Source organism: Bombyx mori, chromosome 28 (assembly GCF_030269925.1).
Source record: "Bombyx mori chromosome 28, ASM3026992v2".
In the NCBI taxonomy this organism is placed as follows: domain Eukaryota; kingdom Metazoa; phylum Arthropoda; class Insecta; order Lepidoptera; family Bombycidae; genus Bombyx; species Bombyx mori.
In genome coordinates, this window is record NC_085134.1 from 2,769,381 (window position 1) to 2,792,610 (window position 23,230).

Here is a 23,230-nt window from a genome sequence, read left to right on the forward strand (position 1 = left end):
TAGATATATAGGTTTAAAATTTATATAGCTTAAATAATCTAGATTCATTGATATGATTATAAAAGATTTTAAATTGATTACAGTAACATGGTTACCGCTCTGCATATTTTTGGTGCGAAGCAGTGTACTTAGTGTGAGTTTTTTAACGTTCTCGATAGCGTAAAAGTTAACTCAAATTTGAAACAGCGCCCCTAGCGGCAAACGTACGCAAACGATCCAACTCCATACAAATTTGAGTTAACTTTTACGTTATCGAGAACGTTAAAAAACTCGCATTAAGCACACAGATCTGTGTTACTTTTTGTGGGGTGGGACTGTCATTGTAAAACACAATAATTGAGAGTTTGACTTCACTTGTCGATGTGGGTGACGGCAATCAAGATGTGATGTCTATAGACTTCGGTGAGCACTAGCAGGACTGTGATTATTGATCCGTTCAAGAAGCTGCAAAAATGAATTACTACGTGCATGAAATGGAAATAGGATAGGTATGTGATCACAAAATAAGGTTGTTTTTATTACGCTTTTATTAGCTTCAGACGTATGTGTGTTAGTATGTAACGGAACTTTTGAACATGATTTTGACCCCCTTCAAAACGTCGAATTAACTCGAAATTTGGTATACTTATTAAGGACCGATGACAATAATCAACATTTTAAAAAATATACTGAAATTCAACTAAAATATGAAAAATAAATTTGAATTCAAAATAGTGTAAGGAAAAATGATTTTATTGTAAAAAAAAGCGTGGGGTGCTTGGTATTAGTAGTTATAAATATTTTATGAACAGATATGAGTAGAAGGGTTATTTTTATAATATCCTGAAAAGCACCCTACGCTTTTTTTACAATAAAATTATTTTTTCTTACACTAATTTAAATTCAAATTTATTTTCTATTTTTTAGTTGGATTTTTATAAAAGCGTATTTTGTTAGTTTTTTTAAGCTATAATTTATTTCTTCGATACTCACCTTCGATCGTCCCCGAACTCTCTTCCCACTGTTGAGCCTCAACCAGGCGTCCCATCGGTGGCGGTAGATCGATATGGTGTTCCAACGTCCGAGACGGACCGGCTCCGGCGACCGGAGCACACCAGCGCCGCTCCCACAGTCGAACCTAGCCGAAGAACGAAGCTTAAATTATATCAATTTAGTATTCTCTTCAGTTAACACGATTCCTATGTATGTTTTACTGGTGGTAGGACCTCTTGTGAGTCCGCACGGGTAGGTTTTTTTATTTTTTTTATTGCCTTTGTAGGCAGACGGGCATACGGCCCACCTGATGGTGAGTGGTTACCGTCGCCCATGGACTTCAGCAATGCCAGGGGCAGAGCCAAGCCGCTGCCTACCGCTTAATACTCTCCACAAGCCTCGTTTAAAGAAGGACATGTCATAGCGCTCGGGAAACACCGTGTAGGGGAGTTCATTCCATAGCCGGATGGTACGTGGCAGAAAAGATCTCTGGAAACGCACTAAAAAACCACCACCCTGCCTATTTCTGCCGTGAAGCATACATTTCGGTCTGAAGGGTGGGCCAGCCGTAACTATACAGAGACCTTAGAACTCATATCTCAAAGGTGTGTGGCGCATTTACGTTGTACATGTTTATGGGCTCCGGTAACCACTGAACACCAGGTGGGCTGTAAGCCAACAAAATACCCTTACGCTCCTCTATATCCTTACAGTGGTGGACTTACACTAGGGGCAGTCGGAGCAAGTGCCCAGGGCGGCAAATTTTTTAGGGCGGCAAAATTTTGAAAGTATTTTTTTTTTAGTCTCATCAATATTATTGCTCAATATAATTAATTAATTCATAATTTTCTTTTTAATTGATAATTCAAGAAATTCAATTTATCTATTATTTGTGAATTATTAACTTTGGCACTTTTGGTAAAAATTAATCATCAAAATGATTTAATCAATTTATTTCCTTGGAGATTTAAAATAATTATCGATTTTTCTATATTCTGTAATTAAAGAAATTTAATTAGTTTTTTTTTTATATAATATATTTATGAGTCACCCTTAGTAAAAATTTATGATTGTTAGAAAAAAAAACCAATATTTATTTATGTTTTTGGAATATATGACACGTGATAAAGTTTCCGCAATAAATTATAGTTGTTTTAAATTTGAAAAATAAAATATATAAACTATGTATAATATGTTTAGGTAAAATTCCAGTATTGGGGCGGATTTTTTTCCGGTGCCCAGGAGCGGCATTAATATGCTTTTTTGAGACACTGTGTTGTTTACATATTCATGTACCTGGTGCCTCAAAGCAACGCAGATTTATGAATTAAGTGTTTAAATGTTTTTAATAATTTTGCTAATTATAATTTTAACTTTAATTTTACTAACATAGTTATAAGAATTACTCTACTTACAACATTCGACGCTTGAAAGGCAAACGTGACTAAGCGACAATAACTACTTTGTATATAAATGATAGGCAATAACCATATTCGATGCGCAAAAAAAATATATATTTCTGGGTCTATTAAAATCATTTCAATCCTACAGCTAGATTCGTTAAAATATAATTTTTTTCAGGTATTTCAACTTTAAATTAGTCTACTGTAAAGTTCACGCATTGTCGCTTAGTCACGTTTGCCTTTCAAGCGTCGATATATGGACTTAAGATGGTCTGACTTAAATTATTTTGTTATTGAAGTTATACTTCTTTAGGCGCTTTATGAAAAATTGACGAGAGTGAAATTTTACGATGCGCGTGACACAAAATTAACAGAAATGAAGTTGCTCACAAGTGCTCCAATACAATTGAGGTTAACTATCCGTATGTATTATTTAGTAATATAAATGACAAAATTATTATTTAATATAATTCATACTAACAATTATTAAATTATTAACGTTAAATATTTATTATTAATTATTTAATATTTAAAAAAAAAGTGATTTAATAAAAAAAAGTATAACTTCTTACGCGCGTACTTAAGTACACGCACTCTTTAAAATTTTTTTTTTATCAAGTTTAACTCCGGCCCTGTATCATTACCTCAGTTCCACGTGTCCGTTCCTCAACAGAAGCGCTAAATAGTCGCCGGACAGGTCGTCGTGTTCGCCGGTAAGCAGCAAAACGCCCCTGGCACGCTCGGGTCGGACTCGCAGCCGCGCCCTGACCCGCTTGTAAGCACCGCGCAGAGCTTGAAAAGCTATCCAAGAAGCTCCCGAGAAACGCGGAGTCGATACGTTCAGATCTGGAACAACGGTGTCATCAAGTTCGTCAGCGTGCCGAAGTCGTCGTGGCCTAAAGGATAAGACGTCCGGTGCATTCGTGTTGAGCGATGCACCGGTGTTCGAATCCCGCAGGCGGGTACCAATTTTTCTAAAGAGATACGTACTCAACAAATGTTCACGATTGACTTCCACGGTGAAGGAGTAACATCGTGTAATAAAAATCAAACCCGCAAAATTATAATTTGCGTAATTATTGGTGGTAGGACTTCTTGTAAGTCCGCGCGAGTAGGCACTACCACCTTGCCTATTCCAGCCGCGAAGCATGCGTTTCAGTTTGAAGGTTGGGGCAGCCGTTGTAACTATACTGAGACCTTAGAACTTATACCTCAAAGGTAGGTGGCGCATTTACGTTGTAAATGTCTATGGGCTCCAGTAACCACTAAACACCGGGTGGGCTGTGAGCTCATCCACCAATTTAAGCAATAAACAAAAAAAAATGCAATTAAGGCAAAGTTACTGGTGGTAAGGCCTCTTGCGAGTCCGCGCGGGTGGGTAAGTACTACCACTCTGCCTATTTCTGCCGTGAAGCAGTAATGCGTTTCGGTTTGAAGAGTCGGGAAGCCGTTGTACTGTTAAAACTGAAACTTTAGAATTTATGTCTTAAGGTTGGTGGCGCATTTACGTTGTAGATGTTTATGGGCTCCTGTAACCACTTAACACCAGGTGGGCCGTGAGCTCGTCCACGCAGCTAAGCATTTTAAAAAAAAAGAGATGGAATGTCTTTTTTTTAAATTAAATTTTTAAGTTAAATTTTTAATTTAAAAATATATATTTTATAAACTGATAGAATACTCCTAAATGTTTATAAGTCGTTTAAAATATAAAACTCATTTTCTTAAAATTTTTATTTAAGCCACTTCAACAAAAACGTATTAAACTCTAAATAAATATTAATAAATAGTTACTTACCTATCAACCTACGTAGGTGATCTCGGTCATTAATATCTTTGATGGTAGTGGTTGTCATAACATGAACCATGTCAGCGGCCGAAAGGCAGTTCATGAAAGAACGCTAACACCAGGGTTTGCTTGGTAGGTAAACTAAGCAGCCCACACTATAACAAGTAGTATTTTGACCTTCTAGTTCAGAAATATTTTAAATATTTTACCGAGATCACCTACGTAGGTTGATAGGTAAGTAACTATTTATTTATTTATTTTATTTAAACTCTAAACGTGCGAAATAGGACTCTAATAGAGTAGTAATAGTGTAAAAGTAATTTTAATTACGCTTACTACACGCGGTTACTAATTACGCGCTTAAGACGTGTGTATCTTTTTTTAAACGTGTACTCCGTAATACCGGGACGCGGATTAAAGTTTATGACGCCGAACGATCCCGGCGGAGCGTAATAAAAATGAAAAATCTCGTAAAATACAAGTGTTTCACCTCTTAATTACGTCAAAGACGTCGCCCCCGAGTCGAGACGGCTTATAATCCCTGAGATATTTGCATTACGAGGCTCGCCGAAAATTCACGAAATATCAAGAGAAATATTCAGTGAAATGCCTCCTTCGAAATATGTGTAAGCTAAAACCGAGAGTAATTCGCTTGAATGATTTAATAGAGCGTTTGTTTTATTATCTCAAATTTAATTTTAAACATTTATATGTTTTACACTCGAACAATCTGCTGGGAAACGTACGAAAGAATATCGAATCATTTGAGAAACGGTCAGAAGATAGCTTGGATAGGCTAATTTGTTTTCTATTTACAACAGTGAAAGCATTTACATAAAAACAAAGAAAGATTTAGTAGTGTTATAAACGATATCTTAATTTACCGGTAGGGGACCGGTACTACGGGAGATTTTAACTATTTTTGTCCTAAAGCAATCGTACTAAATTTAATGCTTAAATAGCGTTAAAATATGTAGAAAAAACAATATGGCCGCTGAGTTTGTTTCGTCTTCAACCGTCGATCGGTCGAATCTACCAGCACAGCTACCATTGTTTTTTAATTAAACAACAACGTAATTATGATTTTAAGTTGAAATAAATTGTATTTTATGTTACGAGGATGCTGCTTATTTACGACCTTAACATAAAGTTGAAAATCGCATATCAAATTTGATGTTTGCGCTGATGAGAATGAGATATTTTTGATCTTCAATTCATTTTGTTTAGTTAATAATTTAAGAAAATAATCAATTTAACACAAATTCTTTACTTCAACATTAATTTAGAAACAATTATAAGCGCACTATTAAACTCTTAAGGTAATTTTGATTATATACACTTATTGAATATGTATGTATGTTTTATTTGTTATTGCTTAGATGGGTGAACGAGCTCACAGCCCACCTGGTGTTAAGTGGTTACTGGAGCCCATAGACATCTACAACGTAAATGCGCCACCCACATTGAAATATAAGTTCTAGGGTCTCAGTAGAGTTACAACGACGGCCCCACGCTTCAAACCGAAGCGCATTACTGCTTCATGGCAGAAATAGGCGGGGTGGTGGAACCTACCCGTGCGGATTCACAAGAGGTCCTATATATGTGAAAAAATTGAGCTATATTTGAAAACTTAAATATTTTTTTTCAAAATCAGTAATATAATAGTTTCCGAAATTAAGTTCAAGTTGATCCAGGTAATCTGGATAGCCTTACAAATGCAAATTTAAATCAAAATACCTTTGTAGAATGTTCTGAAAGGTAAAGGCATTGAAAATCGCGTTGTACTTTATTCGAGGTGTAAGAGCCGACAGCCTTCGGGGAGCATAGATCAAGGACCCTCGATATCACTTAATATAATTCAAGGGCCCTGCATTCTTCGAGAAATGTCGATTAAGGGCGCGCTACGAACGTTGGTAATCGAAAAATCCAGCCCTCTGCTCCAGACTAGGGCTGGCGGGAATTTTCTTTATATATTTAGAGTTGAGAATCGAGATTGAACACCAAGTTAGAGCCCCGTTTTGTTTTTTTTCCCTACCTATGCTGATAGCTTTGAGAGGCTATTTCAGTTTCCACCCTAAGGTGTAGGTGAGATCACGGGGCTCAAACTAGAGTGTTGCTAACACTGGCCCTAGCAAGAGCAGTGCTTCGCAGAATCTACCACCGGATCGGAAACGCGATCCACTGAGAAGATTCGGCGCGAAACTCAGTGGACTGCGTCTATGAGTTAATTCGCTCGTCGAGCCTTTCGTCGCAAGCAACGGGTTCGACGTGGGCGGCGACCGGTGCTTGTGGTGTGGATAAAGCATCGTTAATGGATCGAGAGGATCCGTAATGACGTGTTTTGGGCGACGTCGACTGTTTACGATTCGGTCTACAGCATCGGGTATGAAAGCCCCGTGAGCTGACCTACTCGTTTGGCGAATCTAGTATAACCCCTCGAAATCACTAGAATAGGTAGAATAAAAAGGGAATGAAGTTTGCGTCAAGGCACCTGAAGGCCTATTTCAGCCGTGAAGCAGTAATGCGTTTCAGTTTGAAGGGTGGAGCAGCCGTTCTAACTATACTGAGACGTTAGAGCTCCTATCTCAAGGTGAGTGGCGGAATTTACGCTGAAAATATCTATGGGCCCCGGTAGCCACTTAACACCAGATGAACCGTGAGCTCGTCCACCCAACTAAGCAATTAAAGAAAAGAGGTGAGGTTATTGTACAACGTATAACTGTCGTTTGAAACCAGAACAGGATTGATTTAAAAAAAAACCAGCAGAAAATGAACCTTCGCGCCATCCCTGAGCAGATACCGTCAAAATCACGCAGCGTTCAGTGAAAAGGTGTTATCGATTTTATTGTTTGCCTCAGTATTCGTGAATAACAGGTGAAGTTCGGGCCTTTGAGCGGAGTAGCTCCTAAACGTAAATTGAAGTTCGTCCTTGTAACGTTTTATAGAAAATAACGCGTTCTTAAAACACATAGGTAATTTCACGGTATTTACCTTATTGATGTCTATGCGTTCCAGTTATTACTTAACATCGGATTAACCCTAAGTCCGTACATCAGTCGAAGCAATAAAAAACAAAAAAAAGGCACATCCAAATCTGGAGATAAATGGTCAGCATAAATTAACCTCAACATAAACCGTCGAGCCGAATAAACATAGAGTATGTATGAAATTAAGACAGATTACCTCGTTAAACAAATATTGTTACCTAATAAATATAAATTACGTACCTAAATTATTACTGTCAGAAACAGAACTGTGTTTCGGCTAATGAAATTGTATTAAAATTATAATTTAAGCTGTCTTTTTATACTATTTCGTCACAGCATAAATTTCTCGTGAATACCTACGTAACACATTAGAATATCTATAAGTACATATCGAGGAGTCAAAGGGTGTTTGGTTTTAAATATGCTTTTAAAAATTTTAAATCTCGAAAAATATCATAACAAAAAAAGTTCTTCAGCTATTGAAATTCAATTAAAAACATCGAACTGTTGCTGCTAATATCAAATAAATCGCACCTTTAATTACAAAGATAGATGTCGCGTAATAAGCGAAATGTCGTTTAAACCGAATAGCTTTTTACCCCTCGATAAGGATAACACAAAACGATAGTTAGTATATTATTATTTCGAAATTCTAACATATCCGGTTTTCGTATCTAGCAACCCTGTACGAGGTTCGGCCAGCGGAAGTGGTTGTCCGTAATGGCGGCCGCAAATTCCGCTCCCTATATTTTGTTAAACCTAACTAACTTTAGGAAGTCCGGTCAGAATATAACTGGTAGTTAGTATTTTCACAAAATTTACCTCATATTAAAGTTAGATTTAATTTATTTTTATCAAAATTTCCGTAAATAAAACTATTATCCACGATGCTCGACACATCAGTCGCTAACTTCTCCATTACCGAGTCAGTCAGAGTTTAAACTCTTTAAGTAGTTATTCGTTTGTTTGTCTATGCACGCCAGTCTCCACATTGGACGACCAAAATAAGTTTTAAGTCGACAATTATCAGATTCGAAGATTTTAGGAAGACGATAGCGTTCATAAACTTTAGAATTCTAAAAGTTAATTACGATCGCTCGATAAGCGGGCACCGAATTTGTATTTTATCATACACGAACGACGGCCATTTTGTCGAAACTTTAACAAACAAATTTCAAAATGTCGGTCGCGTTTCGGGAATACGAGTTCGTTTATGTGTTAAATTGTTCTGTTAATTTATCTGATTCGAATGTTTTGAATCGAGATTACTTTGAACAGGCGCCGTAAACAATTGTGCTGTATATTATAATATATATTTTTTTATTGCTTAGATAGGTGGGCGACTCACAAACCACCCGGTGTTAATTGGTTACTGGAGCCCATAGACATCTGTAACGTAAATGCGCCACCCATCCATCTTTCACCCATCATCATCACATTTTGAGATATAAGTTCTAATGTCTCAATTATAGTTAAAACGGCTGCCCCGCCCTTGAAACCGAAACGCATTACTGCTTCACGGCAGAAATAGGCAAAGTGGTGGTACCTACCCGTGCAGACTAACAGTACGTCCTACCGCCAGTAAATAAGCAAATTATAATTTTGTGGGTTTGATTTTTATTAAACGATGTTATTCCTTCACCGTGGAAGTCAATCGTGAACGTTTGTTAACTACGTATTTCATTAAAAAATTTGGTACCCGCCTGGGGATTCGAAAACCGGCACAGTGTCATCGCTCGATACGAATGCAATGGGCTCATATTTTTTAGGCCAGGACGACTATAACCATGTGAATCATGAAGTTATTCAATGAATTAAGAGAAATTAGTCCAGTACATTGGTCGGACTAAGTCTGCACTACCCTGGATTCCAACAGTTACGATGGTCTCAAAGTAGCGAGGACAGGACAAGATGGCGCAACATCGTGAGGACCAAACTCATGGATAGAAGTAGTCGTGACCCTCAGAAATGGCGAGCATAACTGAAGGAGTGATTAAATGTACTTCTCTATTAAGTTACCGTAAAAAGTATTTAACCCTCAGACGCAACCCACCGAGTTTCTCGCCGGATCTTCTCAGTGGATCGCGTTTCCTATCCTGTGGTAGAATCTGCAAAGCGCTGCTCTTGCTAGGGCCAGTGTTAGCAACGTTCTCAGATGAAACCCCGTGAGCTCACCTACTCGTCCGTTCCGGCATAATTCTAGGTTACATAATATTGGGGACCTTGGCCCTCCTCGTTCTCCTCTTCCTCTCAGAAGGCACCGGAGTCCGACATAACCCGGATCGTACCCCCCCGGACCGGGTATCCGTAAATGGATTGCCCAGCATTAAAAAAAAGGTTGCATAATATTTTCTACAAGAATATTTATTCTATATCTTTGATCTGGAAAGAAGATTATTACCTGATTTACACCTTCCAGGGTTGAGGTGGCATAAGCACCTTCCTTCCGTGCAGCTGTCGCATTTGCAGGTCTCGACTGCAGCAGTCCAGGCTGGGGAGCCTGTTCCGCCTGGCACCTGGACGAAAGACAGCGCTTGAAGCTATTGAAGGGATGTCGAAGTAGTACATGCCGATGTTTAATTAAACTTAGTAATTATGATGCAAAGTGTACTAGCAGTCTTAATAAACATCATTTTACATTTTGGCGGGCTTTTTATCTCCCGACCACAGCTTATAACACTGTGTGACGTGACGTTGTCAGAGGTAGAACATAGATTTCCAGAATGTTTTTTTTTCCATGTTTTGTGTTTTATAATTCAAAATCTATTTTCATTTTCATTTCATATATTATTTAGAAGTTGTTAGTGAACGAAATGACAGACTCACGTTTATTTAAGGAAAATCGATGTACATATTTAATCAAACCATAGCATAATTATATGACTATCAAGCATCTTAACTTAGATCTCAGACGTAGCACAGAGACGAAAAATAAAAATAAACTCACCTTCTGCTCTAGATTGGGGCCAAGCGTCGTGTATTCCTTTGGGTCTTCTTTTTCCCTCTCATCGTCAGCTATGATATTAATATCCGCTCTACTGATTCCGTCTTCGATTAAACTCTTCAAGCCATCGTTCAGTTTAGAAATCTCCCCGGTTACTGTGTAATTATTGTTTTTAATCATCGGCAGTGTTGTTAGACTGTTCGAATCTTCGATATGTTTATTGCTTAATGTAGGCTTATATCTACTGGACGGTGCTAACTCTAGTTCAGCCGAGAAAGAAACATCTTTCTGGTATAGTATATCTTCTTCCGCATCCAAACTTGTTGTTGTTGTTCTAGTTGAGTTTAATTCTGCGGGCGAAAAGACCACGTTTAATTCCATAAACTTATGGGCTACTACAGAGTATAGGGACAGTGGTAGTCTGTGGTTGACACAAAAAAACTGTCAATTGATTTTAAGCTATTGATTTTGAGCGTGGCGACCGAATCAAGAAATTTCATAACGAAAATAAAACCTAACACCTCCCACTCCGCCTACCATGTATTCGCATTCGACACATTCACACGTTGCGCTTGTGTAGTGTTTGTGAATAAGCGCGCGGCGTGACGTCGCACTGCATGTACGTCATGAAAAGTTTGCCCATCCCTCTCTCACGCAGTCTAGCTTATGAGTGTGAAGGAGATAGTTAATGTTTTGCTTTTGTTAATGTTTATAAATATAGCGTGGTCTAATTATATTATTGTTTTAATATTAAATTATTATTGTCTAATCATAATTGCATAAGTTTTAAAAAATGCTATGCAATAGCTTTACCGCGCCAGTTCCAAGTGCTACACGTGTATTTTGTGATTACAGGCATACTCACCAAATTTTTTTAACTAGTTACTTACTTGTATTACTCAATAAAACAGATAATAAGGTAATAAATTTACAACTATTGCAGTATTTAATTTACATTATGAGAAATATGAACTGACAACGTTGAAATCTTCTCCGTTTGCCCTCAACAGAAATAAAAAAAAAGATGTGTGGTGTCGTGGGACACCGGATAGGAACCAAGTTGCTTATTATAAAAATATTAATTTTAAGTTCTATTCGAGGTATAAAGAAAATATAACTGGAGGTTTCGCAACAACCCACGGTCATTCGGTAACGTGCGAACTTATTGTGGTACACTTCATTCACGGTTGTTTGCATAAGAGTTAGTGTATTGCGCAAACGAACGCTCTGAGATCGTGGTCAATGAATGATAAAAAAATATGTTATTTTTGTACGTTATTACAAAGTTAAGTCGTACACTGTGTGCATTACTAATAAAAATCTTACGTTACGGACATTTTTTCCCGGTTAGGGTACCCCTCCGCATCGTCCCTTAAGGAACTTGGTTCCAAAAAATTGTCATTCCATTAAACATTAAAGTTCTTATTCCAGTCAAATTATTTCGTAATCACATCATTACGTACTGATTTTCATCAATCAGCTACGATTCATCACAGATTACCCCAAAAATAAATTCTCAAGTTCATACATTCGAACGCGGGAAATCGTTTGTGAAAATTTCAAGAGGCACTTCCGTCGCACACGAAGCTCCAACGGGCAAAGTGCGCTTTAGAAAGCTACATCGTATTGAATACGCGAAGGAGATTCACATACTTACAAGATTTATCTTAGGAATAGCGAGAAGTTCCTTTTATTTCGCTTTCATTGCTGTCACGCGACCGCCGTTAAGGTTACAAGGCGAACGAATGGTTTTGAATTGAAGTTTAGTTGCAAATCAAAAGCTGCACTCAACGAATAGCTGTATAATTAAATAGATTGGTGAAAACACCGCGTGTTAAACTGTTTCCTAAAACGAAGTTAATTTGATCAATTTCGTGACAAAATATTGAGAAACTAGCTGACCCGGCAGACTTCGTAGTGCCTCAATCGATAAATAAAAGACCTAAACTTTTGTATAACATAAACTTAAAACAAACAAAAGGAATCCGTTCGACGGAGGACACATCAAAGGAAAAACAAAATTGTTATTTTTATTTAATGCCGAGCATTTTCATATTTATCTACCTTTTAAAACTTCTCTGGACTTCTACAAATAATTCAAAATTAGCCAAATCGGTCTAGCCATTCTCGAGTTTTAGCGAGACTAACGAACAGCAATTCATTTATATATAGATGGATTACGAACAAAAAATGAACTTTTAATTTTAATTTAATCGACTTAAGGCCAAGGCAGCTATGGGACTGTTAAAGATGATAATGTTATAAAAATGTAACAAAATATAACATATCCATAATAAGGAATTCTGATCCGGCATGAGCCGGAATAAGGCGCATGGAAAAACTTTAGTTGGCTTGTTTAAATGACTTAAACTTCGACTTATCACCCTTTTTTTTTGGATTGGGTCTAAAACTCACCTAGTTTGAGCCATAAGGCTTCAATCGAATTGATACAATATATTGTTACGCCGGTAAGAGTAACGCCATCTATCGCCGAATAGTCGAACGAATATCGAAGGATCCAGAATGCTCGAGAATTACAACGCTATCTATTGACAGATAGCGGAAACTACGACTAGATATATGTAGAATATTCTCGATAATTCTAGGGATGAGGTATCGGCTATAAAAGCGTTGTAGAGATAGCACGCAGTCAGTCAGCAATCGAAACTACTCGAAGCGAAACAGCAAACGAATCACCTGATGCGAAGCGGAACAAGCAAATTGAGAGTTTTACAGTATTTGTTGAGTGTTTTAAGTGTTGAATACAGTTTTAAGTTGTACTTTGGTTATCCCGAACCCCAGCGCGTATCCAATATATTATTATATATATTGTAGATTACCTAGGCAGCCGTAGCCGTCGACTTGGAGCACGTAGCCAGGTCCACATCCACATTCGTATGTACCGTCGTGGAGCTCTCTGCAAAGTTGCTCGCATGGGCTACCTTCGCCGCACCTTCCTGTAACAAGTTTTCATTCAACATTTTTTTTCTTACTAATGCTGATATCCTTGAGAGGCTATATCAGCGTTACCCTTAGCGTTTAGATGAGCTCACGGGGCTCAAACCGGGAGTGTTGCCAACATTGGGCCTAGCAAGAGCAGTGCTTCGCAGACTCTACCATCGGATCAGAAACATGAACACTGAGAAGATCCGGCGAGAAACTCAGTGGGCTGTGTCTATGGGTTAATTTAATCGTCGAGCCCTTCGTCGCAAGCGACGGGTTCGGCGAGAACGGTGACGGGTGACCGGTGCTTGAGATTGATAGCCAGAAAAGCTGAAAACCTTGACATATTTGGCGATTCCCTTCCAATATTCAGGAACAAAATTATAAAAAGTTGTTGTTGAACCTCAGCCTTGGCCTTGGTCTGAGTATTCGGGTATTACTGTCCTTGTTGTCTTTCTTTTGTTTTTAATTTTTTATTATTATTAATAGTATTGTTAAATCTCTATTGATATATTAATGTAATGCATGCTGTGATTGCCTCTAATTAGAGTTGCAGTTATCAATTGCTCTATACATGTCAATGTTATTTTATGTCTTACTGTAAACCCTGTCCGTAATCCTTAAATAAATAAATAAATAAATACCCAAAAGCACCATTAATGGATCAGGACGATCCGTAATGATGTGTTCATTCAACAGTCAACGATTTTAATTTTAGAAACAATTCTCGTTCACAAGTCTCCCGTGGATACAGTGTATTTTTTTTTTATTTTGTCACTCTAGACAGGCAAACGTACAGCCAAATTCATGGTGTGTGTGTGTATGTGATCTTCGCTCATGGAGGTCAATGCCAGGGTCATAAGTACTACATAAGTCTACCGGGCTAACTGAATAACAAACTTCTAATGTTTTATGTATCTATATATTAATACGTGAAGCAAAAACTTTGTATCCCTTTTTACGAAAATTGCGCGGACGGAGGAGTATGAAATTTTCCACACTTATAGAGAATATAGAGAAGAAGTGCACAATGCTAATATTTTTTTAAAATAATGCCTAAAAGATACATTAAATCAATAAAGAAAACATTACACACACTACATACCATGTATTTGACGCACACACGCATGCATACTATTTATTGTCAAACTTTTGTTCTGGACGTCTGTTGTCAAATTGAGAATAGATTAAATATTGTTTGTCTTTATTAACATTTTTTTATAGTGTAGTCTTGGTGAAATTTGTGATTATAGAAGTATCAAATACAATCATAATAGTGTACAAACTTACAGTTTCAATTAATTATAGTCGAATTTCGACTACTGCGGGACCTCTAGTCATATTTGTTTTGCAATTGTCAACATTTACATTAAAGCCTGACAGAGGTGACAGAGGTGACAGAGTTGCAAAAATGGCGCCTAAATTAAATTTTTAATCAAAGCCTTTCACCCTTCGATATGGTGGTACACTTCCGTGGAACCATATTTCGATTAAAAAAAAATCGGTTGTCTGTAAAGTCGGTTTACTGACGATAGTTGAACGTGACAACGTCATAAGAAAATACTGATGGAATGGTTTCATTTTTCAATTATCGTAATTATCGTTGCTATAAACAATTGACACCACATTCACTTTTCTCTGAACTTCATACTTGACGAAAACATGTAAATTATGTATTGTATAGCAGCTGTCCACGCGGATGCATCGCTCACTCAAGTAGGACAGAGACAGATGTCGAACGCTGCCGAACGCGGAGGCCGATTGTGCCTCTTTGTCGCTCGTTGCGCGCTCTCGCTTGCACTTCAAGCCTTAAATGGAACACCCAGAGCGAGGTAACGCCGCATGAGTCATGTTTATTCGTGCGAGTAGCCGGCTCCATCGAATTATAAGACGTTATCACGTCAAAACAACTAAGGAAATTGAAACTTACGAAGACTTACAAAAGGCGATGTAATCAACATAAGCAGTGGTTTAGATTAGAAGGTTAGAAACCCTAATGCGGACGTCACTAATAAATAAACCAAAGGTAAACCAAAGGAAGCTACTAAATTAATTCGTATGGGAGCAAACGCGGAGTCCACATTCATCTCGTTTAAGAAAGCAATATATGTTTCAGGGAAATGCGTTTCAAGTTTCATCACAGTACCTAATCTCATATTTATGAGCCTACGATATTGATGTTACAGAATTCTTTCATTTTCCTCGTTTATTTTTTATTAAGTAAACATTATTTTGGAACCGGCCGTTTCCAAACGTTCCGTTACTGGTGATAGGACCTCTTGTGAGTCCGCGCGGGTAGATACCACCGCCCCGCCTATTTCTGCCGCGAAGCAGTAATGCGTTTCGGTTTGAAGGGCGGGGCAGCCGGTGTAACTATACTTGAGACCTTAGAACTTATATCTCAAGGTGGGTGGAGCAACGTTAAAAAACTCGCACTCAGCACACAGATCGGGTCACAAAGCCATATAAATAAGTAGGTAGCGATAGAGTCAAATTTTGTTATAAAATTAACGCAACCATTACGACAAAATAATCTATCTATCTATCTATCTCTTTGTTTTATGGCGTTTCCTTTTAGATTTCGCCAATGTCAAGTGTATATAATACTCTGCTTTCTATAGCGGGCTTCGTGAACGAGCAAGGTCACAGATATTCACTAAGAATTAAGTGAATAGCTAAGAATGTTTGATGACAGGATCTCTGTTGATTTACCTACAACAAATAAGACGCACACAATATATATATACAGGGGTTAGTTCGATAGAAGACAGACAAACTACAGCTTAATATTATTATGGTTAATGAATGAACTAAGAATATAAACGAAAGGAGAGTTGACAAGGGAAAGAAGAGATTTGAGATCAATGGGGCGAGGAATATCAGGAGGAAGGAGATCATAGAGGGAGGAAAATAGACGAGGACAGCTGAAAAATATGTGATTTGGAGAGCCTTCGTCAAGACCGCAAATAGAACTATCCCTGATATGAAGTTTAGCCAGATGGACGGAGGGACACGTATGGCCTAGCCTTAATCTACAGATCGTACTTGTAACGCGTTTATGTAGACAAAATAATCGGTCGTGATCACGAAAATCAGAGTAAACAGTTACAAACGTCAGAAATCATAAACAATAAAAGTACTTTTAATTCCTCTATTCGGCAATTTTGTAATCCAAAAGAGCCAAATATAGTAAATAAACCTATAGATATTTATTCAAGTCCAAGTTTTTAAGAAATGCTTTGCGTTAGTGAGAATCATTATTACGGGAATAATTACGTAACAATTAAATACGGAAACTTTTCGCGGAAAGACCGTAGCCGATTTGAAGAGAATAAGAATGTCTGGCGGCGCTTAATTGGCCGAACCCAAATAAGGCTTCTTCAAACGAGGCTTGTGGAGAGTATTAAGCGGTAGGCAGCGGCTTGACTCTGCCCCTGGCATTGCTGTAGTCCATGGGCGACGGTAACCACTCAGCCTCAGGTGGGCCGAGTGCTCCTCTACCTACAAGGGCAATAAAAAAAAGACCTCGAAGAACTAAATCTCTTCCAAAAGCACTGCCATGGAAGGAAGCGGGAGTGCGGCTCACTCTTAAAACACATAGTTACACGAGTCAGTTCGAGTTGAGCTTCTATGATCACAATCGAGAAGATTTAAATCCTTTTTTTTCCTACCTATGCCAGGAGAGGCTATTTTAGCTCCAGTCTGACGTGTAGGTGAGCTCATGGGGCTCAAATCGGGATTGTTGTTAACACTGGCCCTAGCAAGAGTAGTGCTTCGCAGAATCTACCACCGGATCGGAAACGCGACCCACTGAGAAGATCCGGCGAGAAACTCAGTGGGCTGTGTCTATGGGTTAATTCACTCGTTGAGTCCTTCGTCGCAAGCGTTGGATTCGACGAGGACGGTGACCGGTGAATCCCTCTAAGTTGTGTGGATAATAGCTTTATTGTATGCAACAAGGGAACGCATAAGGGCAAGGTCGTCGCAATATCGTAACGGCACACACATTTCAAAGCTTTTCTTTCGTTTTTATATTGTCGGCTTTTATCGCCACCCCGTATTCTCATTGAGCGAACTTTGTTTCTTTTTAATTAATATCGCCGATTTGTAAATAAAGGACTTCCACTAAATAAACGGACCGCTTTAATAAATTAAACATCGCGGGACATTGTTGAAATTCGTTGAATTCAAGTCAGGTATTTCATGAAGTTCAGAGGAATTTGCTGTAGTGCTGTTTGTTTTTTGGAAACGAATATAAAATAAATATGCGGTGGACCGACCAAATTAAAACTGCAGTGGGAGGTCCCCTAAATGAGTGCAGTAGAATGGCCTCGAGCAGGGAGAGATGGCGCGACATCGTGACACGCATCAAGTCTGCCCCTTCTAACACTACATGACGATCACGACCACTCTGTCAAGAGTGACACGATTGAGAAGAAGAATAAAATAAACTATAAGATATTTAAAAAAAAAAGAATACGGATCGCAGCGCATAAAACGATTTTGTTTATTTCACCCGGGAACCATTCAAGCGTTCTGATTAAAACGTTAGGACACTGTTTCTAATTTATTTAAATGTTGTCAAGTCGTCGTGGCCTAAAGGATAAGACGTCCGGTGTATTCGTGTTGAGCGATGCACCGGTGTTCAAAACCCAGACGGGTACCAATTTTTCTAATGAAATACGTACTCAACAAATATGTTCACGATTGCCTTCCACGGCGAAGGCATAACAACGTGTAATAAAAATCAAACCCGCAAAATTATAATTTGCGTAATTACTGGTGGTAGGACCCCTTGTGAGTCCGCGCGGGTAGATACCACCACGCAGCCTATTTCTGCCGTGAAGCAGTAATGCGTTTCGGTTTGTAGGGCGGGGCAGCCGTTGTAAATATACTTGAGACCTTAGAACTGATATCTCAAGGTGGGTGGCGCATTTACGTTGTATATGTCTATGGGCTTTAGTAACAACTTAACACCAGGTGGGCTGTGAGGTCGTCCACCCATCTAAGCAATAAAAAATATATATTAATTAGTTGCAGGAACAAAGTGATCACCAATTTAGGGCATCTGTGATTAGACTTTATCGCACATAATAGGTGTCAACTATGATATGAGTTAAAGTCATACTCAAGGAGTAATCAAATGCTCGAGCGCCTGGATAAGAGACTAAGCGACGCACTTCACTGTGCCACTGGCTGACATAAGTGGCTACAGTGTGCTTAGTGCGAGTTTCTTAACGTTCTCGATAGCGTAAAAGTTAACTCAATTTGTATACAGTTGGAACAGCGCCCCTAGCGGCAAAGTTCGGCAAACGTTCCAATTCCATACAAATTTGAGTTAACTTTTACGCGATCGAGAACGTTAAAAATTCGCACTAAGCACACTGATTACCCGAAAAGGTCTCAGGAGGCCCCATGACGATGCTCAAAAATTATGTAATTCAGACTTAGACCTCAAGATGGTGACGGCATGAGTTCCGGCGAGTGGGTCGTCAACTCGATGCGGTATCAGCAATAAAAAAAACTTAGCTTAGTTATAACAATAAATAGTAGGTATGGCTTGTTATGTAACTAATACCTTTCACGTGAAATAGTTTTACGAAGAAAGAACACCAACAGTACCTAAATAATAATGGCCGCAAATCGTATATAATAAACTTCACGGGTATTATATATTAGAAATTACCGGACTTCTAAACTTGGAAACCGTGGGCGTAGTCTGTCGATCTCAAAGATCTATCGCTGTGCTATAACGTACTACTGAGTACTCTATGTATTATTTAAATTATATCAGTATAAGGGTCCTCTATGTTTTATTCAAAACGCTTTAGGTATACAGTATACACACTTTTTGGCGGGAACGCGAGGAGTAAAGTTGTGTGATTTGTTTTATTTTGTCAATTTAGTGTGTCTTCGGGTTTAAATGCGTAATAACGGTGGTTTATTAACTGTTTAATATCTGTGAAAGTGCACAAATGTGGAAAAATGAAACAAAGCCACTGGATGTAACTTCACGGGATCTTCCAAAAAGTCCACTGAAAAAATATCTTTAATAAAAAAGCTTTAGGTATACAAAGGCACAGGCATTCTTTAATATATTCTTCTTCATAATTTTTAGTATGGCAATCAACTTCTGGCGACGCACATTATTGCCAGCGTTGAGTTTATAAAATCTTCAATTCTTTTTATGTGTTGTTTTATGAAAATGATAGGACACGAAATAAAATGAACTTGATTTATCTGAAATTATAATCAAATGGTATGAAATTGAATGAATCGAGATGAGATGAAATGATGCGATGAGATGAAATGAATTAATATGAAATTATATCTCAGTAAAAGGTTTTAAATTTACTGAGACTCCAATTGACTTTTTTTTAGTATCCGAAAAACCACATTCAGACGATATACTCCATTTCGTCACACTCATGGTCGTATTTTCACAGATGCTAAGCGGTTAATAACCCCGTGTTACATGTTTATGCATTAACATTAATCTATTTTTACTAAATTCACTAAAGTTGAAATATCGTGTTTCGGCCAAACAGTCTAGGCACAGACCACAGACCTATTGAAGTCCTCGTGGCCTAAAAGATAAGACGTCCGATGCATTCGTGTCGAGTGATTTAACGGTGTTCGAATCCCGTTGGCAGGTACCAATTTTTCTAATGAAATATCTACGTACTTAACAAATGTTCACGATTGACTTCCACGGTGAATGAATAACATCGTGTAATAAAAATCAAAGCCACAAAATTATAATTTGCGTAATTACTGCTGGTAGGGCGTCTTGTGAGTCCGCGCGGGTAGGTACCAGCGTCCTGCCCTATTTCTGCCGTGAAGCAGTAATGCGTTTCGATTTGAAGGGCGGAGCAGCCGTTGTACTACACCTTAGAAGTCATATCTCAAGGTGGGTGGTGGCATTTACGTTGTAGATGTCTATGGGCTCCGGTAACCACTTAACACTAGGTCGACTGTGAGCTCGTCCACCCATCTATGCAATAAAAACATACTAACTAAACATACAACTACTTTCTACCATTAGATGTGTGGTCTCCTTAATCTAAATAACGCCAATAAAATAAGTCTAGTTAGTAGAGTACTTTCAGTGATAAAGATAGAACTTTATTACAGATTATCGATTTACTTTATTCGACGGTCAATAAACTAAAAGCCAGGGTCGATTAAAAACCCTTAAACTCCAATGGCTCTCAAACTTTTTACACAATCTCGTGTTAATTAAGTGGGGATTATACGTTGGAATCGAGCGTTAGAATTACGGTACATAGCGGGGACGACAATTAAAATAATTAAACCGCTCGTTTGAGACGCAAAGATCGCGATAGTCTTATTCGGATGGGGGCGAGCTAATTTGAGAAACTGTGTTATGTAATTGTGAAACTTCGAAGCGGAGTAAAGGGATCTGTTTTGTTAATTTGTTCACGATAATACGGGGTTCGATTTAACGTAGGTAGTAGTTTTTGTATGCAAATCTTCTTTTTACTTACTTAAAATTACTTTATAGCCTAATTTCGGGTTTTTATTGTCATTATATAGGTTTTTAACTTCAAATTAAATTTCTATCCCACGGTTAGTTTTTTATTATTATTCATCTTTTCAAATTAACAAAACTAAAAAAAAAGAAAACGCAAGAAATACATGACTTAAAGATTAATTTAATTGACGGTTTGACGTTGACATTGACGATTAGACAGGGAAATAAAAATCACCCAGAACGTGGTGCAAGAGAGGCGATCAAAACCTGTGGCTGAAGGACTTTCTGGGGCTAGCCTCCGAATGAGGTGTGTGGTTCTACCCCTGGCGTTTCCTATGGTGCTATTATAAAGACATATACTGATTCCTTCCAATCTATAGGCCCAGCTCGTGACTGCATTATCTATCTATATATTACTATATAAAAATGAATTGCTGTTCGTTAGTCTCGCTAAAACTCGAGAACGGCTGGACCGATTTTGCTAATTTTGGTCTTGAATTATTTGTGGAAGTCCAGAGAAGGTTAAAAAGGTAGATAATATGAAAATGCTCGGAATTAAATAAAAATAATAATTTTGTTTTTCCTTTGATATGTCCCCCTTCGGATGGATTCCTTTTGTTTGTTTTAAGTTTATTTGATATAAAAGTTTAGGTATTTTATTTATCGATTGAGGCACTACGAAGTCTGCCGGATCAGCTAGTTGGCAATAAAATATATACCTTGGAATGCGGCTTCGAACTGCGCCGGGTCCTGGGTGGGCGCCCGCGCGGTCGTCGGCACCAGCAGAGTGGCGAGCAGTGCAAAAACCGGCGCGACCCGCGGCGCGGCCATCTCACCACTACGCCATGCCATCTCCGCCCATGCTCGACTCCACCACGGCTTCTGTTTCAACCAATACTACTATAAGATACGGTAGGTGCACGCAAATTAAATAATAATCATTCAAAAATCAATTATTGCTAGGTGCTATTGACTGACTCGTTGGAGCAGTAGTCAGTGCCTCTGACTTGCACTGAGGGTCGTGGGTTCGATTCCCACATCGGGCAAACATTGTGTGATCAGCAGGTTTGTTTGTTTTTGTCTAGGTGCTTATTGTCTATGTATATTTAAAGTTATTTTTTAGTGGACTTTTTGGAGGATCCCGAGAAGCTACGTCCAACCAGGCTTTGTTTCATTTTCCTACATTTGTACACTTTCATATATATTAAGCAGTTAATAAACCACTGTTATTACACATTTAAACCTGAAGAAACATTATATAGACAAAATAAAACAAATCACACAACTTCACTCCTCGCGTTTCCGCCAAAAAGCCTATGTTGTTCTAATGGACATGGCTATGGACAATGGGCTAGTTTAATATTATTCCACTTATTATTATTCTGTATGATCGTAAATCGTATGCCCGCCTAAGCTAAAAAAAAAACTGAGACTTCAAGTCAACTTCAAAAAGAATCTAAATGTATTTGTACAAATAGATTCCCCGTTCTTTGCACTGCTACAGTTTTATTATAGTTAGAAAAACTTTTATTTCTTTAACCTTCTGTTCGGAAGTTTTTCCGTTTTCAGTAGGGTTGCAAGTAGGGGAATTAGCTACGAAAACAAAATCAATGAATTCAATTAACATTTAGCAGCGATATTATTTCTATTGTGAGGTTTAATGACATTCAATTTTTCATATTGATAGCAGACAAGCTCGGGATAATAAGCCATAATAACAGTAACGTCGGCATTTGTCGAAATCTATTAATTGCTCCATTGGCTTTAACAATACCACTGTAGGATAATGTATCTTTGCGGACTCTTCTTCTTTTTCTTCACCTTACCCCACTAGGTGTCGGCACAGCTAACTATTCTCTTCCATTCTCTTCTATCAGCCGTCAGTTCAACACTCACTCCTCTCTCTCTCATATCGTCATTCAAACACTCCATCCATGTCGTCTTTGGTTGACCTCTTCCCCCTCTACCTTGCACAACTGTTTCTACTTATATACATCTAGTCAGATGCATCTTCTCTCTACGCATCACATGTCCATACCACGCTAACCGTCCGCTCTTTAATTTGTTGATTACCGGGGCTACTTTCAAATTTCTCTGATTTACTCTCTTTCCTTATCTTGTCCATTCTTGTCACTATCCATCTTAACATTCGCATCTCTGCCGCGTGCTTTACTTTCGTCGCCCAGCATTCAGATCCTTAAAGCACGACAGGTCTAATGATCGTTTTGTAAATTTTCTCCTTGAGCTGAAGGGGAATTCTACGATCGCATGTTGTTTTAAAGGCATGTCGCCATTTGTAGTATCTGTGCGGACTGGCAACACGAATAAATAGAGGGTTGTCATAGTAAAGATTATGCGTGACTTAAGCAAAATGGGTTATTATTTAGTATGTACTACTACTAATTAGTACTATTTAGTGATGACCTATTATAGATTATGTTGCGTTAATATGATGAGATGGATTTTCTTAACAGTATTAATATAATAGACGAATTGACATTGTTAAATAGAAAGGTTCGCGGCGGATGCGCATAAGACACTATCTACTATTATATTTAAAAATAATGTTATGACAGCCTTAATAGTAATAACACTTAATTATTGTGTCATAGTTGATCAGTGGTTATTAAGATAAAAAAAATATTGACATGATCTTTTGGTAGAACTCCTGAAATTGCCAGAAATTTAAACAATGTCTTT

The 23,230-nt window shown here is 38.1% G+C and overlaps 1 protein-coding gene across 1 annotated transcript in view; it reads right to left on the reverse strand.

The window, feature by feature from the left end:
- LOC101741412 (pikachurin) overlaps positions 1-23,230 on the reverse strand; it is a 141,418-nt gene that overhangs the window by 37,767 nt on the left and 80,421 nt on the right. The window contains exons 2-7 of the mRNA XM_038021124.2: positions 21,250-21,412; positions 12,933-13,049; positions 10,096-10,442; positions 9,550-9,664; positions 3,020-3,221; positions 973-1,117 (exon numbers count right to left, since the gene is read on the reverse strand). Of these exons, the coding sequence (XP_037877052.1) occupies positions 973-1,117; positions 3,020-3,221; positions 9,550-9,664; positions 10,096-10,442; positions 12,933-13,049; positions 21,250-21,382 (1,059 nt within the window). The 5' untranslated portion in view covers positions 21,383-21,412. The remainder of the gene's footprint in view (positions 1-972; positions 1,118-3,019; positions 3,222-9,549; positions 9,665-10,095; positions 10,443-12,932; positions 13,050-21,249; positions 21,413-23,230) is intronic.